This window comes from Thunnus thynnus, chromosome 14, assembly GCF_963924715.1.
Source record: "Thunnus thynnus chromosome 14, fThuThy2.1, whole genome shotgun sequence".
Taxonomy (NCBI): Eukaryota; Metazoa; Chordata; class Actinopteri; order Scombriformes; family Scombridae; genus Thunnus; species Thunnus thynnus.
The window spans coordinates 2,095,720-2,121,074 of NC_089530.1; the positions used below are offsets into that span (position 1 = coordinate 2,095,720).

General features: G+C 39.2%; 1 protein-coding gene across 2 annotated transcripts; it reads left to right on the top strand.

Moving 5' to 3' along the window:
• Positions 1 to 1,016: 1,016 nt before the first annotated feature.
• pitx3 (paired-like homeodomain 3) lies at positions 1,017 to 22,042 on the top strand. Of its 2 annotated transcripts, none has more exons than XM_067609294.1 (4): positions 1,017 to 1,250; positions 9,636 to 9,753; positions 14,429 to 14,634; positions 20,549 to 22,042. In XM_067609294.1, exons 2-4 carry the CDS (start codon positions 9,645 to 9,647, stop codon positions 21,116 to 21,118), a joined length of 885 nt encoding a protein of 294 aa, XP_067465395.1. In that variant the 5' UTR covers positions 1,017 to 1,250; positions 9,636 to 9,644; the 3' UTR covers positions 21,119 to 22,042. The 2 variants fall into 2 exon arrangements, with proteins under 2 accessions (XP_067465395.1, XP_067465396.1); XM_067609295.1 differs by lacking the exon at positions 1,017 to 1,250 and adding an exon at positions 4,610 to 4,942.
• The last annotated feature ends 3,313 nt before the right edge of the window (positions 22,043 to 25,355 follow it).

A 25,355-nucleotide genomic window follows, 5' to 3' on the forward strand; every position in this document is an offset into this window, starting at 1 on the left:
TGGTGCCAGCTAAGAGTTTGGGGAACATTTATGATTCCAGCCTGAAAGATTCTGCTGCCACTCAGAGGACCAAATAAGATCTTGAGGGCTGACTCACCAAGGTGGACAAGTCAGATCTGCCCGGTAGATTCAAGGCCTAAGCAGTGCAGCACTGTACGGAAGCAGTAACATCTTGCAGCTTCCTTTCATCGGCCTCATTTAAGAGTTCATGGTAGCACGAACGAGAAGAAGAAGAAGAAGCTCTTCAGTACAGAGACTCCAGGGACCCAAAGGTCCCATTAGCTGGAATAGAGGTACAAATGGGCAGGAAATAGAGACCTGACAAAGCGATGGGGGATGCAGAGTCCCGCCTAATGCAGAAGGCGCTAGTGGGGCAACAGGACGAGCCAGCCTAGGCCTCTTCTCTAAGACCCTGGCTGACAAGGCCCTGGGCAAGAGATAGCCCACACCATCTTCTTTGTGAGTGTCAAAATTGGTAATGAATATGCATTTATGTGCTAAAACATTGTGCCTGAATGTCAAAAAGTCTAAATTCATTTGAAGGAACTTTGGTTCTTACTTCTTCTCATGTTCTATTTTTGCTTAAAGTGAATTTTTGCCTGTTTCACTTAAGAGTTAAAGAAAATACAACATTACAATAATGAAACAAAACAATAAAATGATGACCTATGAGCTACCATGTAGTGCAATCCTAACTGGCAACAGTGCAGGTAAATAAAAAGCTGCTCTGTGGAGGCTGCAGGGAGAAAGAGATGGAGAGAATGTTTGCAGACATAGAGCCAATGTGAGAGGGGTGGTGGTGGTGGGGGGGGTGAGGGGGGGTGGGGGGTACAATGCGTGTGTGCCTCGTGTGTGCACGCGCGAGAGAGAGAGAGAAAGAGAGACAGAGAGAGAGCGAGAGAGAGAGAGAGAGAGAGAGAGAGTAGGGGGCCGTCCTTTCTACAGTGGACCTGTCACACACAATATTTAGCATGAAGTCAGCCCCCCACAGCCCTCCTCCCTCCTCCCTCCCTCCCTATACTCTGTGTGGGGATCAAGCCTCACTCCTCCACAGCCTTCATGTCTGACAGCACAGAGGGAAGACGAAGAAGAAGGAAACTGACTGGCTGACTGACGCTTTTCTGGCTTTTTGACGCACCGAGGAACTTTTTGTCCATGTCACCAGCAAACCTGAGGCCAGGACACCCATCAGCCTGCAGTAAAGCTCTTTGCCTTTTCCACGGATTAATTTAACCAGACCGGGATCTGATGTAAGTGCAAATAACCGCACTTTTACCCCCTCTCCTCTCTATCTTTTTTTTTTTTTTTTTTAAATCTCTTTTTGTCTTTGTGCGTCTGGAATCCATCCAGCGTTATTTTATTTGTGCGTAAAAGTTGACCACATCTAGTCGAGATGTAAAGTAGGGCTTTAATGAACTGTCTAGGGTTCATTTTGCAGTTTCCACAGCGCTAGCAGCGCTTGATACTTCATGAAAGTTAAAGAATGAAGAATCGACTTTTTAGGACCTTAGATACAGGATGTCTCTAAACTCATAGAAAAGGCAAAATGTGAACAGTGGGAGTTTACTTTTCACTGTGTGTTTCCTGGTGACATGAGCAGATGATGGTGTTGATGAGAGCTGACACATCTGACTAAATATGTGACTTATTTAAAAATACATTTTACATCTTGCGCGCACACAAACATGATCACCGTGATTACAAATTGCTCAAAAAATATTTTGAACTTTGAATCAAAGAGTAAAACGCGCTGTGTAATGATTCCAGGTCAGTACGGCCTTGCTTGAATTATTATAATATAACGTTTCTGTGATTTGGTGACCATCAATGATCGATGTAGCTCTACAGCTCTGAATTCTCCGTCTGTGTGTGTGAGGCCTGTTGGAAGGTAGAGACAGTTTAGGAACCCTAAAAAGGTTTTTTTTTTCTCCGATAGTATTAAAGTGAATTTTCATGTTTTTCGCTGGACACGTTTTCTCCAAAATTGCAAGACTTCGCAGAGGCGGACGTTGTGAAAATATTTGGGAGGTCAAAAATATTTGGGGATGTGGAGGAAATTGATAGGTGGCAGGTGGCTGCCGGGCCACAGGAGACTGCAAAACAGAGCTGCGCCCCCCCCCCCCCCACCACCACCACCACCCCCAACACACACACACACACACACACACACACACACACACACACACACACACACACACACGCACAAACCACAAACACAAATACACACACACACACACACACACACACACACACACACAACTTCAATCTAAATTATTTTCATATTATTTTCATTATTACAAACATTTTGCTGAGATCATTTCTTTTTTTTTTTTTTTTTTTGGCGTTTTAATATTTGAGCGTAAACGTTCCTTTTTGACCTTGAAAACAGTAGCCTAGTTGGACAAACAAACAAACAAAAACAACAACAAAAAACAAACAAACAAAACAAAACAATCAAACAAACAAAAACAGCAACGGAACAATAACGCGGTCCACTTAGTAGCGTTTGACCGGAGCTTTCAACTGCATGTCGGCTCTGTCTCGCAGATGGATTTTTTTTTAGGTTTATATTAATGTCAAAGACATTTTCTCATTACACAGTTTCCGTTTTTAGAACGAGGGCAACACATCATTAAACCTGGAACACAACTAGTTCAAAATAAATGATCAATAAAAACACTGTCAGTATGGAAAATAAAAAAGAAAAGAGAGGCCTACAATGTTGTAACCTACAAGTGTCATTTAGCTTCGTTATTTTATAAGCCTACATAAAACATAAAAGGCCTCATTCATTTAGACTGCGGCTCATTTTACAGAAAAAAAATACACTGGACTTTTAAGGCCGCGAGGTTTATTTTCTCTTTTAAAGAAGAAGAAGCACCGGCTTTGCTTTTCTGCTGCAGACCTCCTGTACGAACCTCTTTTGCATCTGTTCCCAGGTCAGGACATATGAAAATAAGATTTGTTTAAACGTAGTTCACGTTTGGCCTGAGGGTACAATGTAAATATTTCTTTTATTGGTGTGCAGCAGGCCGCGGCCTGCTGGACTGAGAGGTCACATCTGTAATAATGTCAAAATCTTTATTTCATTTTAAAATGATACTGCATTTAAGTTTGTCATTACAGCGAAAAAAAATCAACTTTATTCCACTTTGCAGGTTGGAATTTAATTTAGCTTTGACTGAAATTGCTAATTGTGCAGAGTGAAATATGTATTTACATAAATTCAAAGCGGCAGTTACGATATTTTCTTTCTATAGGATTATTTTTAGTGACTTTCAAAATTATCAAATAAAAGGCGAAATAAAAACTTTAAAAATATTCACATTTTAAAAATATCATCACCTAAATATATGATATGCATCAGTTAATACAAATGGACGACTTCCATAATAAAGAGGCAGATTACCTGGAGCTCATCTCTCTCGTTTCAATGATTTCCCATCATTTAAATAGCCTCGATTGTTTTACACTCATAGACTGAGTCAAACCAGTGAAATATATTTTTGATCGGCCATAATAAATTGTTGATGTGGAGGGGCTCTGTGTTAATCACTGCTGTGGACTTGTGTTGGCTTGCACAGCCAATTATTTCCCCCCCTGTCTGTGCTCGGAGGCTGTGATTGTGCTGCAGGACTGCCTCGGCCTCGCTCGCTCAATCATATGCAAATGTCTGTTATAGGAGGGCAGAAATTAACATCTACAAACATTGGACTGAAATTCCATCTGCCGCCTCTTCGAGGAGGCCCTTAATAAGTTCTCAGACAGCAAAGTGACACACATCTTAATCAACTCTTAATCCCGGGAATTAATTCTCGACGCGTTTATGAATAATTCCCGGGCTAATGCCTGCAGTCCGTGGAAATGCAAGCAGTCTGCCGCGCGCACCGCCAGATGGACCCGGCAATCTCCCGAAAAATGAGAGGATTTTTACTTCCATTATTATTTTTATTATTATCACCAGATATATATTTTAATGAGATCAGTGTCACCGGGCGACTGTTTATGCAAAGCGCAGCAGCTTATGCAAACCGAATTCTCTCATCTTGCTGTTGATTTGCGTCCATTTCTGAACACGGGCCGAAGCCCCCAGCAATAAGAGTAAACACACACTCCCATCCTGCCGATGTTATTTAAGCGTGAAGGCGGCGGAACAGCTTGTCAGGTGGATGTGGAAGTAGAGGTGGCTGCAGCAGTGCTATACACTCCTCCAGGAAATAGCCGGGGCCCCCCTCTGATAGCCACTGTTGTAGATGAGGAGGAGGGTTTTTAAAGTTACACCGAATGAACTCAGGGTCGATTTCTGAGTTTCCTTAACTTCACTTCACAGTTATGTCATGCTGGGATACACTAGCACAGAGGGAATCAACATAAACGCATCCAGCATTTAAACATTAGAGTGGCTCAGTGATCAATCTGACTGTCAGCTATAGCTACTGTGCGCCTCAGCCTGCTTGTTAGCTCAGTGATAGCTTGTTGGCCATATTGAGTCCAGAGGGAGGGGAGAAGGGCTCTTGATTTCGGAAATATAATCATGTGGCGCCCCTGGTGTGTGTGTGTGTGTGTATGTGTAGCTGGGTGGGGAGGGGGAGGAGTGGGGGTACTGACACCTTGTTCTGGACAAAATGACTGGCTTGCATCACCCGCACTCCCCTCGCTGCCAAGCCATCCGGCCTCTCAGCAGCACATTGACACCAGGCCGCCTGTCCATCCATCACTCTGCTGCGGCGGATATAGACCCCGGACTGGCTCACATTCATATTTCTGACCAAAATACTGGACCTTGCTGATACTAGACCTGGGCTCCGCACTCACAAAGGGACAGCTGCTCTGTCAGGCAAGTACACTGACTGAACACCAACAGCAAGCGGGACTCGTTTTGTGGAGTGTCTCTTTGATTTTAAAATACAGAGAAACGACTCAAGACAAATCCACAGCAAAGGTAACACTGCTTTAACAAAGAGTGAAGGGTCTACTTTTTTTTTTAATTTCACAGAATAAAAGCTAACATAAAGTGCTTGTGTGTTCAACTAATCTCCTGTTGCGTCTTTTTGCTGCACATTTGTGCTGAGTTGTGTTTTCATGGAAAGCCTCATCCAGACGGAAATAAAACTGTTTCACCTTTATTGAAAGGAGCCAAAAAGAACTCAGAAGCATACGCGGCAGCATGATGGCGTTCTATGTTTGCCAGACCAGTAATTTGCTGTAACATTTTATCATGGCAGGTTATGATCACATGTGCTACAGCTCCATCAGCTCACTGAAATGTCAGATCAGATAACCTCAAAGATAAAATGAGACAAATGTAAGATCAGTCTGTCAAACAAATCCGACACAGAAAAGCTAAGAAATGATTTTTTAAATTTTAAAATGAAGGTGTGATTATCTCAGCACAGACATTTTGAAATCCAAAAAACAGACATAGATCAGCGTCATTTGTTGTTATTGAGTCATTCTGCCAAATAAACGGGAAAAAAGTGAAACCATATTTGTGCGGTTATGAACAAGGGAAAACTGAGCTTTCTGACCCGCAAGTCAACTTTAACCCACAAATCCATATCAGAGGCTCATTAATCCAAAGCCACAACACAGAGGCAGTGTGCTTACCAAGGTAATCTCTCTACTGGGAGACTTGACCTTATCCTCAGTCTCGCATCTTTTTTCCCAGGGATGCAGCGATAGCCTCCGGCTGACACCAGAATACCCATTTTCCTGTCTTCTAATCTTTTGTGAAATGCTCCGATCATTCTCACGGATGCGAAACAAAAAACAGATGCAAGTCTCTCTTTAAAGTCTCCGGCAAAATGTAAGCAGTGTTGGGAGTGACAAATATTAAAATGCATTAGGCAGCACTTTAAAGCGCCAGGGAGCTGTTTGTGAGGACAGGAGCAAGACGGAGGAAGATAACAGATGTGTGTGTTTGATGGAAGAAAACGTTGCCTCACCTATCAGATGTCACAGATATTCAGTGGTAATAAGGTGCTAAACCTTTAATCAGAATATGCAGGTTGGCTTTAGTGCAGCATTATGTTGCTTTGTCAAAGTGACTGACAATGTTAGGTGAGGGCCAGGAAGAGTTTAAAGGAAAACTCAGTGATGACATTGTTCACGTTTGTGTCTTGTCTTGCCAAATTCAAATCATCATTAGTATTCGTGGAGGATTTTTACATGCTGAGCTGTCCAGTGGCAGTGAAAGCTGCAGCTCTTTGTGAACTGTTTGACTTTTACAAAGCCAGTTGAAGTGGATGATACATTCAGAAGCTTCACTGCCAGTGTTCAGCTGCTTTGATTTGGTCTGAACTTGTAGATGCTTTTTTTTAGCTTTTTGTTATTTCTACATGACTTTTACTTTCAGGACAGAAAAGATATATTTGCTTTAAAAAAGTCAGCCAAAATATCAAATATTTGAAGTATGACTGAATTCAACCTCAGCTGAAAGAAAAAAGTGCAAAGACCTCTGGCTGCTTATGCTGTATATTTATAAAACACTCAACCATGAAGCACTCTTTCACTGATTTCTTCAAATGTAAAGGAAAGCAAAAGACACTGATCTATCAATCAAGAGTTTAGAGCAATACTAACCTCCAAATCATCTTTTGATGAACTTTCATCCCAAATCATTTTCTACCAGCTGTATATATCCTTTACAGGGCAGAGACAGCCAGGTCATATCTTAGTATTTTTGTCTGGAAATGTGTGAGTTTGAACAACCTTGAAGAGGAGCTGATTCTGATATACTGTATTTTAAACTCTATATCTTCAAATATGATTGTTTTCAGACAAAATCTACGAGCTAAATTAAAATAGAATCGGCTTTGAAACAGCAATTTGGGAGATAAAATGTACTTGGAAAGTATCATTAGTTTAATGAGAGGTTTTTGGTGGCTAGTCAAAAATGTCTTCGGGGAGGCACTGAGTGGGGTTTGAATTCATAACCTCAAGATTTCAAAAAGTCCTTCCAACAGCTCTGATCCTCTGGATTTCACCATTTATTTAAACCTTTTTTAAAAGTCGCAGATATCTTTATAGACCACCGTTATATACCTCAACAAGAGATATTCTTATTTTCATCCTAAATGATAGTATGACTGACTGAATCTATTAGCTGAGGATAACAATACATCCCGTCGTTTCAGTGTGTTTTTGAAGAGTTTCAGAGAGAGTAGATGAGCTCTATAAGAGGACTGGCTGATAGAGAGTAAAGCGCACACTGATGTTCAAAGAGCGCCGATGGAAATAATGTCATTTCAACAACTTCAAACGGTGACAGTGAGTCTGGTTCAAGAGTTCAGCCAAGTTGTACAATGCGTTGTTGGTGTGTGTGTGTGTGTGTGTGTGAGGGGGGGTTGTTTGACGCCATGCCACGCTATGAGCCCCGCCTCCACCGCGAGGCTTCAGATTTAACCCCAGCAGAAGTCACATGTGACTGGCACACAAAGGACTGGCATGGTGGCAAACAGTGCAGGGAAACACAGCGGGAGAGCTCACTGTCCATAACCACACACACACACACACACACACACACACACACACACACACAGACTGGCAACAGGGATGGTTAAACCCAGCTCAAACTCAGCGTTTGATTTATCACCTTTTTAAATCTTTGATGACATGCATTCATTGTAGTCTACAGCAGCCTGAAGTCTTCCCTCTCAACCTTTACACTTTACTCGCTGATGTACAAGACAAATAAAAAAAAAGGACAAACAATAAGAGCTGGCTATGTGAGGTGCGCCAGGCTTCACTTTACGCCCACTTTTATCCCTTTTCTCTCTATGTTTATAAGTGATTCCATCATTTGATAAAGTTGGCTACAGTAGGTGAAGAAATTGTAAATGTGACTTGATCCCAGCTGCTTCTCTGACAGAAACTTCTGAATCAGGATGCATTTCTGATCGCGCTCATATAGAGTCAAATGCGCGGCAAATATGAGGCTTCTCCTCGACTTTATAGCCAGTGAGGATATAAATCATCTCTCAGCTTGGACGGGGTGTTTGTGGCCCCCGCATTTTCAAGGTGTTAACTGCTCTCGGATAAATAAACGATCAGCTATTTTTGGGCTCCATTGAGCAACAGTTGTACCTCACCAGCTTGCCATTCGACTTGGAAATGTCACCGTGTATTTTACGGCAACAACTCTATTGCTCTCCCCTCATGATGCCCGAAATAGAGTCAATGCAGGGCAGGTCTCGTTATAACAGCTTATGTCAGGCTCCTATAAATGGATCAGGATTACAACCACAACCCAGGGTGAATGGAAAGATCGAAGAGGAAATAGAAACAGAAAATGACGCAAATAAACACAAACCCACATCAAATGCAACCCAATCGCCACACAATAAAACGTTGGTATTGTACGTTTCTGCCAACCACGGATACGTTGAATCTCTGCGTTTCGATGTTGGTCGTATTTTAAGGTTTTCACGTGTCATTTAACACCGTATTAAATGGCTATTATCAGTCGGATAATTAAGTTTTATGATGTGACAACGCTGTTAAGGTCTGGTTATGTTTAGGCACAATAACCTCTTGGTGAGGGTTTGGGAAAGATCATGGTTTGGGTTCAAATACCCGGTTATGTCGCCAGAAAAACGGCTGCAAATGTTCCGACGTCTCGCTGAAAAACACCCGGTTTTGTTCGGTTGAAACTGGAAGCGGCCAGTGGACCACCTGCTTTTCCAACTTTCTTCCATCGAAGTTTCTAGCCAACCACCCCCACCACCCCTCCCTCTCCTAATAAGAAAGTCAGCTCATATAGATGTCATCTGACGCACGTCACTTTCCCCATGCTACGTAGTGTAGAAATGTTGATATGATACGTATTATTGAAATGTTGATCTCCGGGGCGAGGTTGCTGCTACAATGACGTCAGGTGGTCTTCAAGCGAAAATGTTTTTTTTTTTTTAAAAAAAGGCCTTTGTAAGAATTAATCTAGCAAATTTATTTATAAGAAATGAGTTATTATGCCTCCGTAATAATGTTAATTAAACCAAAAATAATTACAAATTCAAGTTTGTCCCCCACATCCCCAGTGAACGTGGCACCCTCGGGTGCTCCTGTCACGATGCGTAAAGGAAAATATCACATGTGTTGTGTTAAAAATGATGAACGTAAGCTACTTTTTTATAGGTCATTACCGAACCAGCACGGAAACTGCTCTGCAATAAATATCATGCGGAACACAGGGATCGAGAATTACAACATCACATAAAATGATCCTCAGAAATATTACAAGAGTATTTATAAACGAATAAATCACCATTATCAACCAGTGAAATATTATAGGAAACATTAAAAACAGGGTGATCTGTGTAAACTCACCACAGATAAGCTTTATAGGCTGTTATATTTATATTATTATTAGCATAAGAATATTATAGGAGTGACAGGAAAAATAGGGATATTATAGGAATATTATGGTGGTACTAGAGGATAATTATGGAATCTGTACAATGGAATTCAACTTGCTCATTTAGGGCGCCAAGGCCCGTCAGAGCTTCAGAGTTTCGACATATGATTATTAAAGCAGTCATGAAGTTGTTGCTGTTGTGTCTGCGGTGTTGTTTAACGGTGGGAGGTCTGAAGCTGACATGTGTCTGTGTGTGTGTGTGTGTGTGTGTGTCTGTCTGCAGAGCCTGGTTATGGATTTTAACCTCCTGACGGACAGTGAAGCCCGCAGCCCGGCGCTGTCGCTCTCCGACTCCGGGACCCCGCAGCACGACCAGGGATGTAAAGGCCAGGATAACAGCGGTCAGTCCCGCACCAACACCGTGTGCACTGCGCCTCACATTACCCGTCTGGACTGATGTCTGGAAGTCTTGTTTATTATTTGGATGTTACATTTTGCCCGCTGCATGAAGTCAAACCAAAACTAAAAATGAAAATGAAAGAAAAATGCTGAAAAAATTATAGGCCTATGGAAATAATACCTGGATTCAAAGGCTCAGACATATCATGCAAATGACACGAAACATATTAGTAATAATAATATTCAGAACCAGACAATTATATTATTATTATTATTATTATTATTATTATTATTATTATTATTATTATCGGGTGAAGCATGTGTATTTCTGTAAAACATCCTCATAAATTATGGATGCATTCTGGCTCCACAATAAACAGATTGCAATTATTTTAAGCTGCATGCTTCATCCTACATTCGTTCACTGAGTTCAATCCAACGATTACTTTTCTTTTTTTTATTATTATCTCGAGCACAGTTTAACCACAGCCAATTAATAAAAAGAAAATACGCCATTAATCATGCAGCCTTTGGCTTGTAAGCGGCTTTGAGAGGAATTAGACGCATCCCGACATCCATCAGTCAGCAGAGACTCTGATCCTGAAATCAAAGCCTCTGTAATTGGAGGGTTATTTGTGTCAGTTTCTCTGATGCTGTCTTTCCAGAGCAGCCTCCTCCAGCTCCGGCTCAGGTGATGGGTTGTAATGATATATAGCCTCGGCCTAACTCATTTTATTTCTAATATGAAAATGAATCGCGAAAGGCTATTTCTCCTGAGAGCATCACACTCCCAGTGCGGCGGCTTGATTTAATTCTACGCAGTTTAAATTTCACTAGCTACGATGATTTATTAAATCAACTATATTTTTTATTCCTCAAATCTTTGAAAACACCTTTGAATCCCCATTTAGACTTTCATGTTGGGTAACATGATCCACAGGAAGTGTCACAAGTAAACGTCAAAAAAAGTTATTAAAAAAGTCAGAGACCTTGTTTTTGTTTCTGGTCAAAATCTCCTGAGAGTGGTGAAGAGTGCACTGGGTAAACTCACGACCGCATTTGTAAAATCCTGTTTTACAAAACAGCTCTGCTCTTGATTAGCTGTCCCCTACTCTTTCACATTAACTTGCAATGATGATATACTGTATGTGAGTCAAACCTGAGAATGTCACAATAGAAAATGCCAGCAAATAGTCACATCCTGGCGTCATTCTAAGAAGGCCAGCATGACGTTCCTTTAGAATCATATGATTTTAGTAAAGCTGAGTGAAACAGTAAGAAGGGAGGACTGGTCCTGAATGATCCATGATTGGATCTTTTTTTGGGGGGGAGGGGGGGAGGAGAGATTTGCACAAACACATTTCTTACAATCTATTGTTGAACTTTGTTCTCCTTTATAATGAATACAAAATACAACATTAAATCTGGACTTGGTTATACTAAAGTATGTCTGCCACACCTTTCCACACCAAGCTGACGCCCATACCACAGGCACGGAAAAGTGTACTATCTCACACCCACTACTGAATGACCTGAAGCTTTCTCTCTGAAAACAACATGCAGCTACTGCAAAAACTGACTTCCATTTCACTCTTGAGAGAAAGTTTAAGAATGTTAAAGGGATGCATGAGGAGTTGTCTCTTCTGAACATATTTTGGTTAACCCAAATGAAGTCATTTATTTTTGGGAACATATTCAGAATTTTGCTGTTCTTCCAGATGTTGAAAAGAGATTTGGCTCAAAGCCTCTTGTAGTTGTTTTCCAGATGAAACCCCTCTGAGAAGCTGACCTGGAACGGCTCTGTCTTGTCGGCACATTATCAGTCAGATTGCTCCTATTGATGGTCAGCGCGTCGCTCTAAAAAGGGCTGCCCTTTCCTCTGTATTGTGTTATAGACTTTGGCCTTAAGTGACAGCTTACCCAGTGTCAGTTTACTGCCAGATAACAGCCTCGGCCTGGCCCTTATTGGTTTTGCCGGTGGCCCTGCGGAGCCTCTTTTTAAACCCTGCTGATCATTTCGAACTGCTCCCAGAGAGCTAAGCCCTCACCAAACAGAGCCCAACCTGCCCCAGTCACAAAAGCCTGATCCGCAGGATTAGCTGGCCAACTAATTTCACTTCTTTCTGTGAGGTCCTCAAATTGCGGGAGTCAGATCTGGCAGAGAGGAGCCCTGGCAGACATAACATGGATGTGTGGTCCTTTAAACTCGCTGCGCTGGGGGCCAAATGCAATCACTCACTGCTTCTGCACATCTTTGAATGTAATGCAGTGTTTGGAATCATTCTCTCTCTTGGCTCTGTCACAGCCATGCTTGTCATTTTCCAGCCTGTGGGATGGAGGGATTTCAGATGATGTTTGATCTGACAATATTATCCAGTGATTCAGCAGGGATTGGATAGTGCAGATGCAATCCGGAGTGAAAGGTGTCAGAATAATGTGCTGTTTCACACATATACAATTTGTTAGTGTTTCAAGTGTTGATAGTTTTTGCTTCTCTGTGGAGAATTCCAAGTAGACTCTCAGAGCAGGGTTCAAATGGTGAAAGAGCTCTGCTTTGATGTGTTTCCTATGTCACTTTTAGTTTGTGTATGTGTGTGTAACAGACATAATAAACATGAAGGAACTTTATTAGTGCATGTTGCATTAAATACTTTGACTGTATATACTGACTGGGAACACATTCATTTAAAGGTCCCCTAGTATCCCTGTAGTTTCCTAGAAAGGAAGTGATATAAAATTCTTAGAAAGGTTCATGTAAAAGTATATATACCCAACTTGTAATTACAGGTCAAACTTTGTACAAGTCTAATTAATTTATTCCAATTCATTTCTAACCTGCCTGACAGTCCTTAAAATTGTCAATAATTCATGAATATTTATTATAGGAAAAATGATTATACACTGAGGTTAAATAGATCTTTTGGAAGTTCTTGCAAATTTCCTCAATAACTACATATAAACTCTATCCAGCTTTATGTGTTCTATTTTCTATGCAGGAGTGAAAAGCAACTTAGTGCATTTACTCAAAAGTACAATTTTAATACTTAACTTGAGTATTTCCATTTGATGCTACTTTATTCTTATTTGTTCTTACAAATTCAAAAAATGTAATGTACACATACCAAATGTACAGTCTCAGAACACTGTTGCCGTTTTATCTGTAGTTAACACCAAATTACATAGTTCCAAGAAACTTGGTGGGACCTGTACAATAAAACATGACTGTACAACAACACATGCGATAAATACACAAAGTGTAATTTATGTTGAAGTTTCTGGGTTCACTGTACGACAATTAGTTTGTAGTAATTTAATTAATGCCAAATCTGCTTGTAAATACTGACTGCACTACTAAAGAACATTATATAACTTAAATGATCATTATAGCTGCATTATTTTTTAATCTTAAGGCCAATCTTGTTTGAGTTAAAATACAGTTTTGAGGCCTGTATTATTTCAGTTTCCATCCCGTTGAACCGTTCCCTGGTGAACAAATTTAACAGTATCAGACATACTGCCTCCAAATGACACCGATCAGCCCCTCAATCCACTCCTCACTTTACTTCTGCTTTTGTTGCAGATACGGGACTTAACATGGCAGAGAGCTCACGTTAGACTTAAGTTTTGTTCCTTCTGCCATGGCATCCCATGGCTGAATATGATATATTAATGTGTGTATCTACAGTATATTGTATGTAAGCATGTGCGCTTGTGTGTAACAGTTTAGGTGTGGATACAGGAAAGGGCATGAATGTGTGTGACCATATATATTTGTTTTGTGTATTTGTATATTTTTCTTGAGACATGAACATGTGCCGATTGTGAAAACTAATTTCACTCCTTGGACAATAAATATTCTATCAGTCAGTCTACATGGGTGCTCACATGGTGCGTTCTACTGAATAAATTTGTGCCTTATCAGGTCATATATACATATATACACAATGCACTGAGTGGAATAAACAGGTGGGTCCACTGGGGCCCACAGCTCATGGACCCTGTAATGGCTTAATCCAGCCCTGAGTGTAGTGCAAGATGATGAATCGCCAAACAATGTCAGCACACGTCATGGCACACATGCTTGTCTTGTAACAACAAATTTTTAAAATATTACTAAATATATCAAAACTATAATAACCTCTTCTTCATGTCCATGTTTTTGCAATATTTCACTCTTTTAGTTTATTTGACATTAAAAGAAAGAAAATCAAAACACAAATTGAAATGTGTGCAATATGTTCTTACACATATTCAGTGATTCATCTTTTAAATATGAATATTTCACATTTGATATTTATATATATTTGGAGGACAGTCATTATTCTCAGACCACTGTGTGAAATATCCCAGCTCATTCTCCTCATTTCTCACCACACAAACACTGAATTCAAATAGTGGAATTATTCAATTCTGTTATTTTCAAATTACATAGTGCTACATTTACTGGAATTCACAACTGTGCTATGATTAATATTCCTTATTCAAGCCTAATATCAATTTTATATGAGGATTTTTTTCTACTATTTTTAAGGTCAAAGAATGAACTTTCACACTCTACTATTTGTGTTCAATGATTTAATTCTCTTCGTTAATGTCTCTCCTCAACTATCTTTCCCATTTTGGCTGCATCTCCCACTGTCCTTATGAAATCTTTTTTTTTCTTCTGCGTGCTTGCAGACACAGAGAAATCCCACCAGAACCAGCTGGATGAGTCCAGTGCTGACGACGGCTCGCTGAAGAAGAAGCAGCGGCGGCAGAGGACTCACTTCACCAGCCAGCAGCTCCAGGAGCTGGAGGCCACCTTCCAGAGGAACCGCTACCCTGACATGAGCACCAGAGAGGAGATCGCTGTGTGGACCAACCTCACTGAGGCACGGGTCAGGGTAGGTACACACACATGATCACTGTCCCTCTGAACAAGCACCAGATAATTACAACAGCAGATTTCAGTGACAAGGTCTTTCTGTCTTGTTGTGGGTCTACTATATTAGTGAAGTTAAGTATTTGGCTAGAAGAACTACAGGATAACGGATCTGAAAAAGATGGAAATGGGTTGATTTGTGTGTCAGTCATTGCCATGACATTTAGATGTTCATGATTCCTAGATGTTGATTCCGGATTATGTTTTTGACACCCTGATCTTCGCTGTAGCACCGCTGACAAAAAATTTGTGGAGCACATGGTCCCCAGTGGATGTATTCTTTACTTTACTTTTTTCCACTTTACACAAAAGACATCTCATCTGCTGAGCACCTTCAAGCTTCTAAAGGAACACTCATTCATTCCAAAAGATGGAAAGACTTTTGATTTTAATGAATTTTAATCATCTTGGGGTCTTAACTTGACATTTTTAGGGTGTTCAAATTTTATAATTTTATTTTAAGCCCCTCTATTCAGCATGGATAAGCAGTGTATTAAATGTTACTAAATAGTTTATAACATGCTATAATGTAGTTGTTAGCAGATATAAGTGCTTATTAATTAACAATTATAACTCCTCATGTGGAGGCTGCTGTATTAACAGATAATGAATGACAATACAGTAAAATACAGTTGTAATTATATAAAATATGTCTTCATAGGAGAAGTTATAACTGATGAAAAATACTGCACATTAATAAACACTCACATGTCCTTATATCTGCTCATAACTACATTATAGTGTGTTATAAACCCTTTATTAAAAGTTTATATACTGCTTATAAATGCTAAATAGGAGGAATTAAAGTACAGTTACTGATAAACCTCTACGAAAGTCAAAATTATCAGTATGCTTTTAGTTCTACTGAATACTTTTTTCTTTTTTCTGTTATTACCTTACAAATTATGAAGAAAATATAATCAAACGAGAATCAGAATTTTATTCTGTCTCTGAACCTTTAACTCTCTGAAACCCATGATGTTACCACTCTGTTAAATTTCGCAGTGACCATGTACTACACATTTTTTTTAAATATGCCATTATCATCCCCATTTACTGGCAATGCTAAATACTAGTCCAACTCTAATTATTTTTACTTAAAAAAAAATCAGATTATTTGTTATATATTATCTATTTTTAATTTTACATGAAGTTTACAGTAACCATTCCCTTGTGAGAAATGCAGTGAATAGTGAAGTGTGAAGTGAAGGAAAATTGGTGAGACATTTTGGGTATAGGCCTCAGTCAGATTCCAGTTTATTTCATGGACTTCATAAGATGTTTTATTTCTTTCCACCAAAGCTTCAGTTCACACACTAAACCTAAATGTCAAAGGTGCAGCAGACTGTGGCCACACCCGATGGTTTGGTCATTGCAGCTATATGGAGCAGGAGGACACACATTCTGATGGTTGACAATACAATTGCTGGCCTGCATGACAAGTAATGGATCAAATTAATGTTGGCCGGATGAAAGGTCACATAGCACGCACTCCCGGTTGTTATTTTGAAAGGACAACAGACCACACATTGTCTCGTTTCTAATGTCTATCAGTGGCCCTTCTAACCCCTGCATGCAGGCAGATTCCTGCATGCCCAAAATACTTCACCTGTCAGCTTGATTCATGTGATTTGTCAGAGAGCTGTTGTTAGTCATCAAAGTTGCAGCCTGACGGAACATATTGATAACACTCAATTGAGGGTGTAACGACAGAGGGTGTCATGTGCTGTACAGGCTGTAAAGCCCTTTGAGGAAAATTTGTGACTTCAGGGCATATAAATATAATTAACTTTACTTGACTAATGCTCACCATATTTTCATTAATATCATGTAATGAGACATTCCTGGGTATGCCACAAAAACAGCTCATATGCCGCATGTGTTTTGGTCTACAGCTGTCGTGCTTGTGGCTCTGTGAGCCTGGACTAAGGCCCAGCCGTGCTTTGAGCTAAGTGCTAACGTCATAAAGCTAATATACTCACAATTCAGATGTTAACATTGTGATGTTTAGCGGGTAATATCCAGAGCAGTTACCATTTTAGTTTAGTGTACTAGCATTCTAACATTTGCTAATTAGCACTAAGCACAGAGCACAGCTGAGGCTCATGGGAATGTCATTAGTTTTACCAGTATTTGGTCATAAATCAAAATATTGGACTAAGTTGAAATTTTGATCTGATGATGGCGCTAGATAAAAGGTGTTAGATCACCAAAGTACAAATTTCATGGCAATCCATTCAGGGGCTGTTGAGACATTTCAATTTGATCCAAAAAATGTTAATTCTCATGTAACACTAGAGGAAGTCATGGAATCACCAAAGTCGGTAGAATACATCATGTGGGGACTGTAAATGTCAGCATCAAATTTGGTGCCACTTCATGGATGTTGAGTCATTTTCACTGGATAATTTGACCTACTAATGGTGCTGGCTAAAAATTCATGGGATAAACCCATCAGTAGGATTCATCCTCTGGGGACCATGAATGTCTGTACAAAATTTCGTGGCAATCCTTTGAACAGTTGTTCAGATATTAGAGTCTGGGCCAAAGTGATGGACTGCAGCTGTCTTTTTTTTAGCTGTAGATAACATTGTTTAATGCAAACATTTTCCACGTAATTATTCCTACAACATCTGCACATACAAAAGACTATGTGTAGTGGAAAGATGTCACTCGTATTCTTTAACCCAGAGTGGATAAATTAACTTAACACTACCTGTCCAGAAGTGAACAGCAATCGGACAAAGTTAGCAACTAGCTGGTGAACATAGTCAATATTTAGCAGGTAAAGAGTCAAATGTTTTTCTCTGAGCCCAAAACTGAACTAAAAGGAGACTGAATATGGACTTACATTCATCAGGTGGTTAGAAACATGACTCCCAAAGAATGTAGCTCCATGTTTGCGGAATGTGTAAACAGGCAATTGATTGCTAACATTTTGCTAGCAACTGTAGAGGGTGATAATATGTCACATATTGTGTTAGCCAAAAAATGAATGAAATGCAGTTTTAAGCCACTGGGCAACAAGTCAATTGTGTCCTCATCACCCTTAACTTTTGCTACTCAATTCTAAAGGTCACACCATTTCCTGCAATGGCACTGGATGGTGAGATTGGACATTATTCCTACAGAGACAGGACTGATGAGTCATGATCTTTCAATCAAACATGATGATGATAAAGATGATGCGTAAGATATAGCCTTGCGCTGAACTCACCAAGAATCCTTAGAAGAACCCTTTTAGACATGAATACTATTCCATGGTATTTCTCCAGAAGGGATTAATACCACTAGGGATTGCTTGATTTACGTCTAATAGAGTATTTTGATCTCCAGAGTATTCATCTTTTTCAGTCTTTTGACTATTTCCGAGAAGTATAAATGTGTCTGCTGATGAGCCACTGAATAACCTTGACATTCAGCCTCTTCCACAAACCTTCAAACAGCATTGCCTCCGAGTCACTGTAAAGATTGGGTAGCTTCTGTCCTCCAGCGTGGGGTTTCCCCTGTTGTCACTGAGTGGGATGGAAAACTCAGAGTCATGCACTTTATACTCATATTAATGGTCAACAGCATTCTGTTACTATAATAACAGAGGATTGGATGATACACAACATGTATGCCAAGCGAGCAGAGAGACGGCTGAGTATCAACACACGAAGGGCCTGTAAAAGTTTTACAAGGATTAAAGAGATAAAACATTTGATACCAAATTATTTTAATGTAACACCAATACAAGAGTGTTAACAGATGACCAGGAGGGCTCTGTCAGATACTGTAATTGTACTTTTTAACTGCTGATGAGGGCTTTTGTCTTAATTCAGAACAAAAGTTTGTCCAGAACTTAACACTGGGAGGAACTTGGCACAGTTTTCATTTCTAAAAACCCTCAATTTAGATTTTCCACTAAAGCTTTAATCCAATTCATATCCTCCAAATATAGGACCATAAAATGACAAATGTGAAGATTGCCCTTCCCTGACATTTCTTTCATTGGGATCTCACTATTCAAATAAGTCAATGATTAGTTTTAATAAACCTTGCCTAATATGACTGTTTGATGATACACTTCAACTTACTTTCTGGGATTATTATGTCTTTCAAAAATTCTGGAAACATATGCACCCAATATTACTGGAAGTATTTGAAAGAGGTTAGGATACTCTCACTGGATGTGTTTTAGAATTAGACTTTATTGACTCTTTTTGATAGTTAAAGGGAAAGTCATTTGAAAATAACTTTTTCAGTCTCTCTATTTTTTCTTTGTGTGTAAAAATAACATTGTTGAATTCATAAATTGTGAGAATATATCATGCCTTCAAATTGAGAAGTGGGAAAGTATCACCCGAAGCCAAACCAAACATCATAAACGGCTGTTTGTAGGTCAGAGTTTCACTTGCCTCTCACTGCCATTTGTGAGGTTCATTTGACCTTTCTACCCATGTGTTCCACACATGTTTTTATAATTTTAAATTATTTTCAATTAATTTTCCCAAAATTCAATTAACACTTCCCAACAACTTTTCATGGTGTATCTATGACTCTCCAACTGCAAACGAACTCATTCTATCTTAACAGATGCACTGCTAGTCCATCATTACAAATACATACAATTGCACAGATGAGGATGCTACTTTTAAAACTTTATGTTGAGGAGTTACATTTGAGTCTCAAATTTGTAGTCATGGCCATCATTCCTGTTTTATTCACCAAGTCAGTCGCTGAGACCTGGGTGTGTAGAAACATTGCTACAACCAGGGCCGTAGCCAGACACCTGTCAATAAACAGTTGTATGTCTAAGAGTTTCCCTGTATGATGGTCTAAAGGCTGGTTTCTGAGAGTTTTTTCTGCTCCACCATGAAATTCTGGAGGAGAAAACTGTTAATTTTTTGTATTTATTTTGTTTCTCAACTTTTGTCCTAAATATATATATAAATATAATGGTGACTACATCTGCAAAAGGGACTGAGTATATAATATATATATATATATATATACATATATATATATATATATATATATATATATATATATATATAGTCACCATTTAACAATTTTCTCCTCCAGAATATAATAATTTAAAATAATTTAATTTAATAATAATAACATATCAGTCTTATAAAAAATCCCACCAAGTGTAACTTTAAATTATAAAATGTAAACTACACTTCTGGTCCTCAAAATTCCCTTTCTGTTTCAGCTTTCACCTATTGTACTTGCCTAGCTTTGTGCACACAGTTTTGGTGCAATTGAGGGTTTGTAATGACATTTTTGTTATGCTGACTTTTGAATTGGTTTAGTTAATCTGACTGTTGGCTTGTTTCCAACTTGTCTGATCGTCTGATTGCTTAGGTGTCGTGATGTTGACGTGTTCCCAGACCTTAGTAATTAAGATCTGATTTGTAGTAAAGAGGAATTTTCCTTCAAATTCAAATAAAGATCACATATAAAATTAAATATTTTTGCTTTAAATTCTTAAACGTGACTCAATGAAAAATGTAAAGGCCTCGAAAGCCCATTTTCTCCGTCAGCTCATTTTATGTGCAATGGGTTCATACATGAATACAAAATAACATGCTGAAGTTAGAAGTTGGTTTGAACTGGGTGGGGCTCAGCTGGAAAAAGGTGATGTCACTTACTTTTAATCAAACCACACCCACAGAGTTTTTGAATGTTGGACCCTGAATAAATAATAACTGATGTTTTTTTTGTTTGTTTTTTTTAAATATTTTGACTGTTTGCTTATTGTCATGAACATGTAATGTTTTCAAGAGTTGGAACCCTTTCTTCAGGGACTTTAAGGGGAACATAAAGGTTCAAAGAGACTTCAACATTTAGACTGTACACTCAAATTTTTCTCCTTTTGCCTCCTGTAGGTATGGTTCAAGAACCGGCGTGCTAAGTGGAGGAAGCGGGAGAGGAACCAGCAGGCAGAGTTGTGCAAAAATGGCTTTGGTGCCCAGTTCAATGGACTCATGCAACCCTACGATGACATGTACACGGGCTACTCCTACAACAACTGGGCCACCAAGAGTCTAGCAAGCAGCCCGCTCTCCGCCAAGAGTTTCCCATTCTTTAACTCAATGAATGTAAGCCCCCTGTCATCCCAGCCCATGTTCTCCCCCCCCAGCTCCATCCCCTCCATGAACATGGCCTCTAGCATGGTACCCTCAGCGGTGGCAGGGGTTCCCGCCACAGGGCTCAACAACCTGGGCAACCTCAACAACCTAAACAGCCCCACGGCGCTCAACTCGGTAGCGGTGACGGCGGCCACTTGCCCTTATGCCACCACAGCCAGCCCCTACATGTACAGAGACACCTGCAACTCCAGCCTGGCCAGCCTGCGGCTCAAGGCCAAGCAGCACACCAACTTCGCTTATCCAGCTGTGCAGAACCCCGTGTCCAACCTGAGCCCCTGCCAGTATGCCGTGGACCGGCCGGTATGAAGAAGAAGATTCAATGACAACCCCTGGTCCAACCGACCAGCTGTAAGTCCACTATTGCCCCACTTCACATCTCTTCAGTTCCATCTCTAAGCTGCCAGATGTGCTGCAGACTGGCAATCTTGTTTTGATGGTACACAATGAGAATAATCTTCAACACTGACACAACAAATAGACATGCCCAGATGGACCACCGTGCTTCAAAGGAATTCTCTCCAGTATGTGAGACTTTGTCGCTCAACTGACCAACTGCTTCAAAGGATTTCTAAAGATTATTATTCATTATCATTTTTTTCCTTCTTTTGAACTGCATGATTAGAGTAAATGTAGAAACCAAGGGTAAATGAAACATGGATGCTTCAACTGGACTGGTGGTCAACATCTTGGCCCAAAAACGTCAAATGCTATCTTCGCTACTGTCGCAGGAAAAGGGACCTGTGGTTGCAATGTGGGAGAAATGGAGGATGTATATAATGGACTTTTTTCTGTTTTGTATGTGACAAAAAATATATGAAAACGTAGTACTTTAAAGATGAGAAAAGCATGTTCTTCAAAAACAAAGGCCCTAGGTTGATGTGCTATGAGCTCATCCTTTAGGAACTTTAAACTTTGTTGTTAATTCCTCTCCCCTTGGAAGGTCAAAGTTCAGTTTAGACGGGCAAGAGGAGGGCAGTACTGGAAAGTGAAAATGACACAACAACAACAGTTTACTCAAACTATACCAGAATATCAGCAACCTTTTTCAAGAAAAACTCTAAAAAGCCATTGAGTATATAGATTTGTGTGGTGTTATACAAAGGGAGTCCATGACTGTAAAAATATATGTAAGAGTGCAGTTGTTATAACAAAAAACAAGCTTTTTTTCCTGGTGTAGCCTGCTTTGTCTCATTAAAGAACCAATTAAAGGATCCGTTTTTATGAACTACACATAGACTAACAGTACATGTCCTTCCATATCTCTAATCTATAGCCCATGACATTAGTTGGTGCGTCACAGGCCAAAACATGATGTTCTCACAACAATGAGCGCAATGCCATGGAAACCCTGTCTCACTTCCATGGCAACACTTACGCAATGGTGAAAGAGAGTAGTAGACTGGAGAGAGAGAGGCGGGGAGATATAGATGTTCCCGATGCCTGCTCACTGATATGTTTGACCTACACTCCGAGTGGTAACCACAGGCTATCCAGTAACACAGCAGGAATTCACAGAGGCCCGGGCTGAAGCAGTGCCAGGATTACATAAGGGCCTCAAGGAGCGAGGTGTCCCAGTGGAGCCACAAATGAGGGGTTAGCAGCCCATCAATCCCCATCAGCCCCTGCAACTGTTTATTGCTCTGACATTTCCACTGTTGTTGTTGTTGTCCCTTTACACTCATTTCTAGGTAAATTCTACAGTCACATTTATAACCACATACACAAGACCACTCAACACTAACTACTACTACTACCCCACAAATTCTACTACAGTTATGACAGAAACTACAGCTTTGACTGGTATAATTACTGCTCTGATCTTTTAAATAACTTTCATGACAGTGTTTGTTAGGGTCTAACTGATACTGGATTTTTGGGGCCGATGCCAATTCCAATATTAGGGGGTAGAAAAATTCCAATATTGATATACTGGAAATAATCTTATATATACAGAATATATATAAACACACATTTTTTGCAATGATCCCTCAAATGTGGCTATCAAACACTTGTGACAAAGCTGTGTAATGGAGGCATGATATTTTACAGTTTAACAATAAACTTTATTATATAAAATGACATCAGTGCACTGAAACAGTAAACTTCACTGGGAATTTAATAATTATGAATTACTATGAATAAAAATAAATAGAACAAAAAATACATATGTGTATATATATATACACATTAAACTTGAATTAAGAAAAAGGATCAAATATACATAAAATGCTGCCCATATAACTTAAAAAAAAAAAAAAAATATCGGCGCATATCGGACAACATATACACCAATACCAATATATCTGTGATAATATCGCCTGACCGATACATCAGTTGGGCTCTAATGTTTGTATAGTAAAATGAAAAGCATTAATAAATCATATGCTTATTTTTTTAAAAGAAGGACAAGGAAAGACAGGAGAAAAATGCATTTATAATATTTTGAAAAATATCTAAAAACTCAAGGTCCACTTACTAGCTTTAATTTGGTGGCCAAAAAGGTGGAATATATCATTGTTGGAATAAACAAAAAACCCTGTTATTTGGACCTTCCAGAATCTGATATTCCAACTATAGAAATCAAAGTTGATTTCAGAGCTTTCAACCACATTTCATAGTCTTCATCAGTGGATTGAGTTAGCTCAGCAAAAGTAAGTAAGTGGACCTCAAGATAAGATTGTTGTCAAAACAATACATTGTACAGTGAAAGTAAAAAGGCAAAGGAAAGGTACAAAAAATATTACAATAAGATGATGAAGCATTTTCCCAAAGAAATGTGAAAAACATGAACAACTTTCTCTCTATGACCTCTTCCTAAACATCCATGAGTCCTAAAACAGAATAAAGAACATCCCACTCATCCCATAGCATAAAAATATAAAACAAACATAAACATACATACACATAACATACATGTATTTAATACAAGATTTTGCCCAAAATTAATAGTAATATTAAAATTAAAGGTTGCCAACTACGTTCCAATATGTCAATCTGATTTTCTAGAGGTATCTTAAGGTATCATCTTCTCTCTGCTCTCTTCTTTACTTTTCTAAAATTGTAGTAAACATTTCTTCACTGAAAAAAGACAATGAGATGAGTTTTATATATATATATGTTAAAGATGATATACACATTATAATATGCAGAGTCAGGATATTAGAAATACTGAAGTCATGAACTGAAGCCCCTCAACCACCCCCTCAATCACTTGGATTATTTAAAACACCTGTTCAGTTCAGACACTTCTTTCATTGAAATTCCTCTGAACACCTGCTTATAAACTCAATGCAATGAACTAAACTGTATAACTAAGCTATAATAACTGCATTAATAACTTTGTCTCTGTTTCCCTGTAATTAGTACCAGATTTGGTAGTTCTTTCCAGGAAACCTCCTGGGAAATTAAAGTAAAATAAAGCATTATCATTTTTTTCCGAAATGTTGTTTCAAATACCTCAGAGAAATACTGATTCCTAGTGAAAGAATACTGGAATCAACCTAAAAATGAGTAACTATGAATCAGAGTGGCCTCTTCTGTCAGACCCATCAAATCTGAGACACTACTGCTCATAAGACATCTTGATATATTGTCTCAGGCGAAAACCTTGTACCTCCAGTTTTGTTGACTTTCATGCTTTCAAATCAGTTGAAGGATAAAATGCTCCTCTATAGGCTGGGGCCACTTTTAATATCTTAAAGTCATTAAATCATGTTAATTTTATAAATTTTTGGGGCATATTTAAAATGTATTGTCCTCCAGTTGATACAGAGTTGTTTTTCTTACTTTCTGAAAAGTACTGTATTAATTCTTAATTAGACACAGAAGTGACAGTGTGTTATTGTATCAACTAAACCCTCTGTGAGAGAAAGAGCCTTTCAGACTCTGAAACAGGCAGCGAGGAGCTTTCCAAATCAACTCGCTGATCCGACAGCAGCTATTCTCCCAGTGGCCCATGAAGACACAAACCTGTTTTGTGGACTGAGGTGAAGCGGTCACAGTATGTGCGCTTCACTGCCACACAACACTAAAGAATCAATATTCCACCGGAGGGGAGATGTGTGCCGGTCCCCGATGTTTACTCACACTGCAAAACTACAGCAAGCGAGGAGAGAGCACAGACCGTGGTCTGGAAAAAATACAGAACCCGAGGAAGTTCTAACGATTACCTCAGAGAATAGAGTGAGTGGAGAAAAGACAAGATAACAGGCGGTGGAATTAGAGGTAGAAATATTTGAAGGGACATACTGTACATGGTTCTATGGGACACACACTCAAATTGTTTTGATTTGACCTGATATTGTCAAAAAAAAAGAAATGAATGCAGACACTTCCCAGGAGTTAATTAAACATTGGATGATATGAAATATTTACTCCACAACAACTTTAGATGGTTACAAAAATGTGGCATCATAGTTTTAGTTTTAGTTGACAGACTAACGATACACACAAAACATCAAAAATAAAAGTGATACAATAACTAATAGTCTAATATGATGTATTATGCATGTGTACATTTTTGTGCTGTTTCCTTTATGTCTGT

Excerpts from the sequence above, each read along its gene's own strand:
- pitx3 (XM_067609294.1), top strand. The coding sequence starts at position 9,645 with ATGGATTTTAACCTCCTGACGGACAGTGAAGCCCGCAGCCCGGCGCTG. Across the intron at positions 9,754-14,428 it reads TAAAGGCCAGGATAACAGCG|ACACAGAGAAATCCCACCAG; the intron begins GTCAGTCCCGCA and ends GCGTGCTTGCAG. Across the intron at positions 14,635-20,548 it reads TCACTGAGGCACGGGTCAGG|GTATGGTTCAAGAACCGGCG; the intron begins GTAGGTACACAC and ends TGCCTCCTGTAG.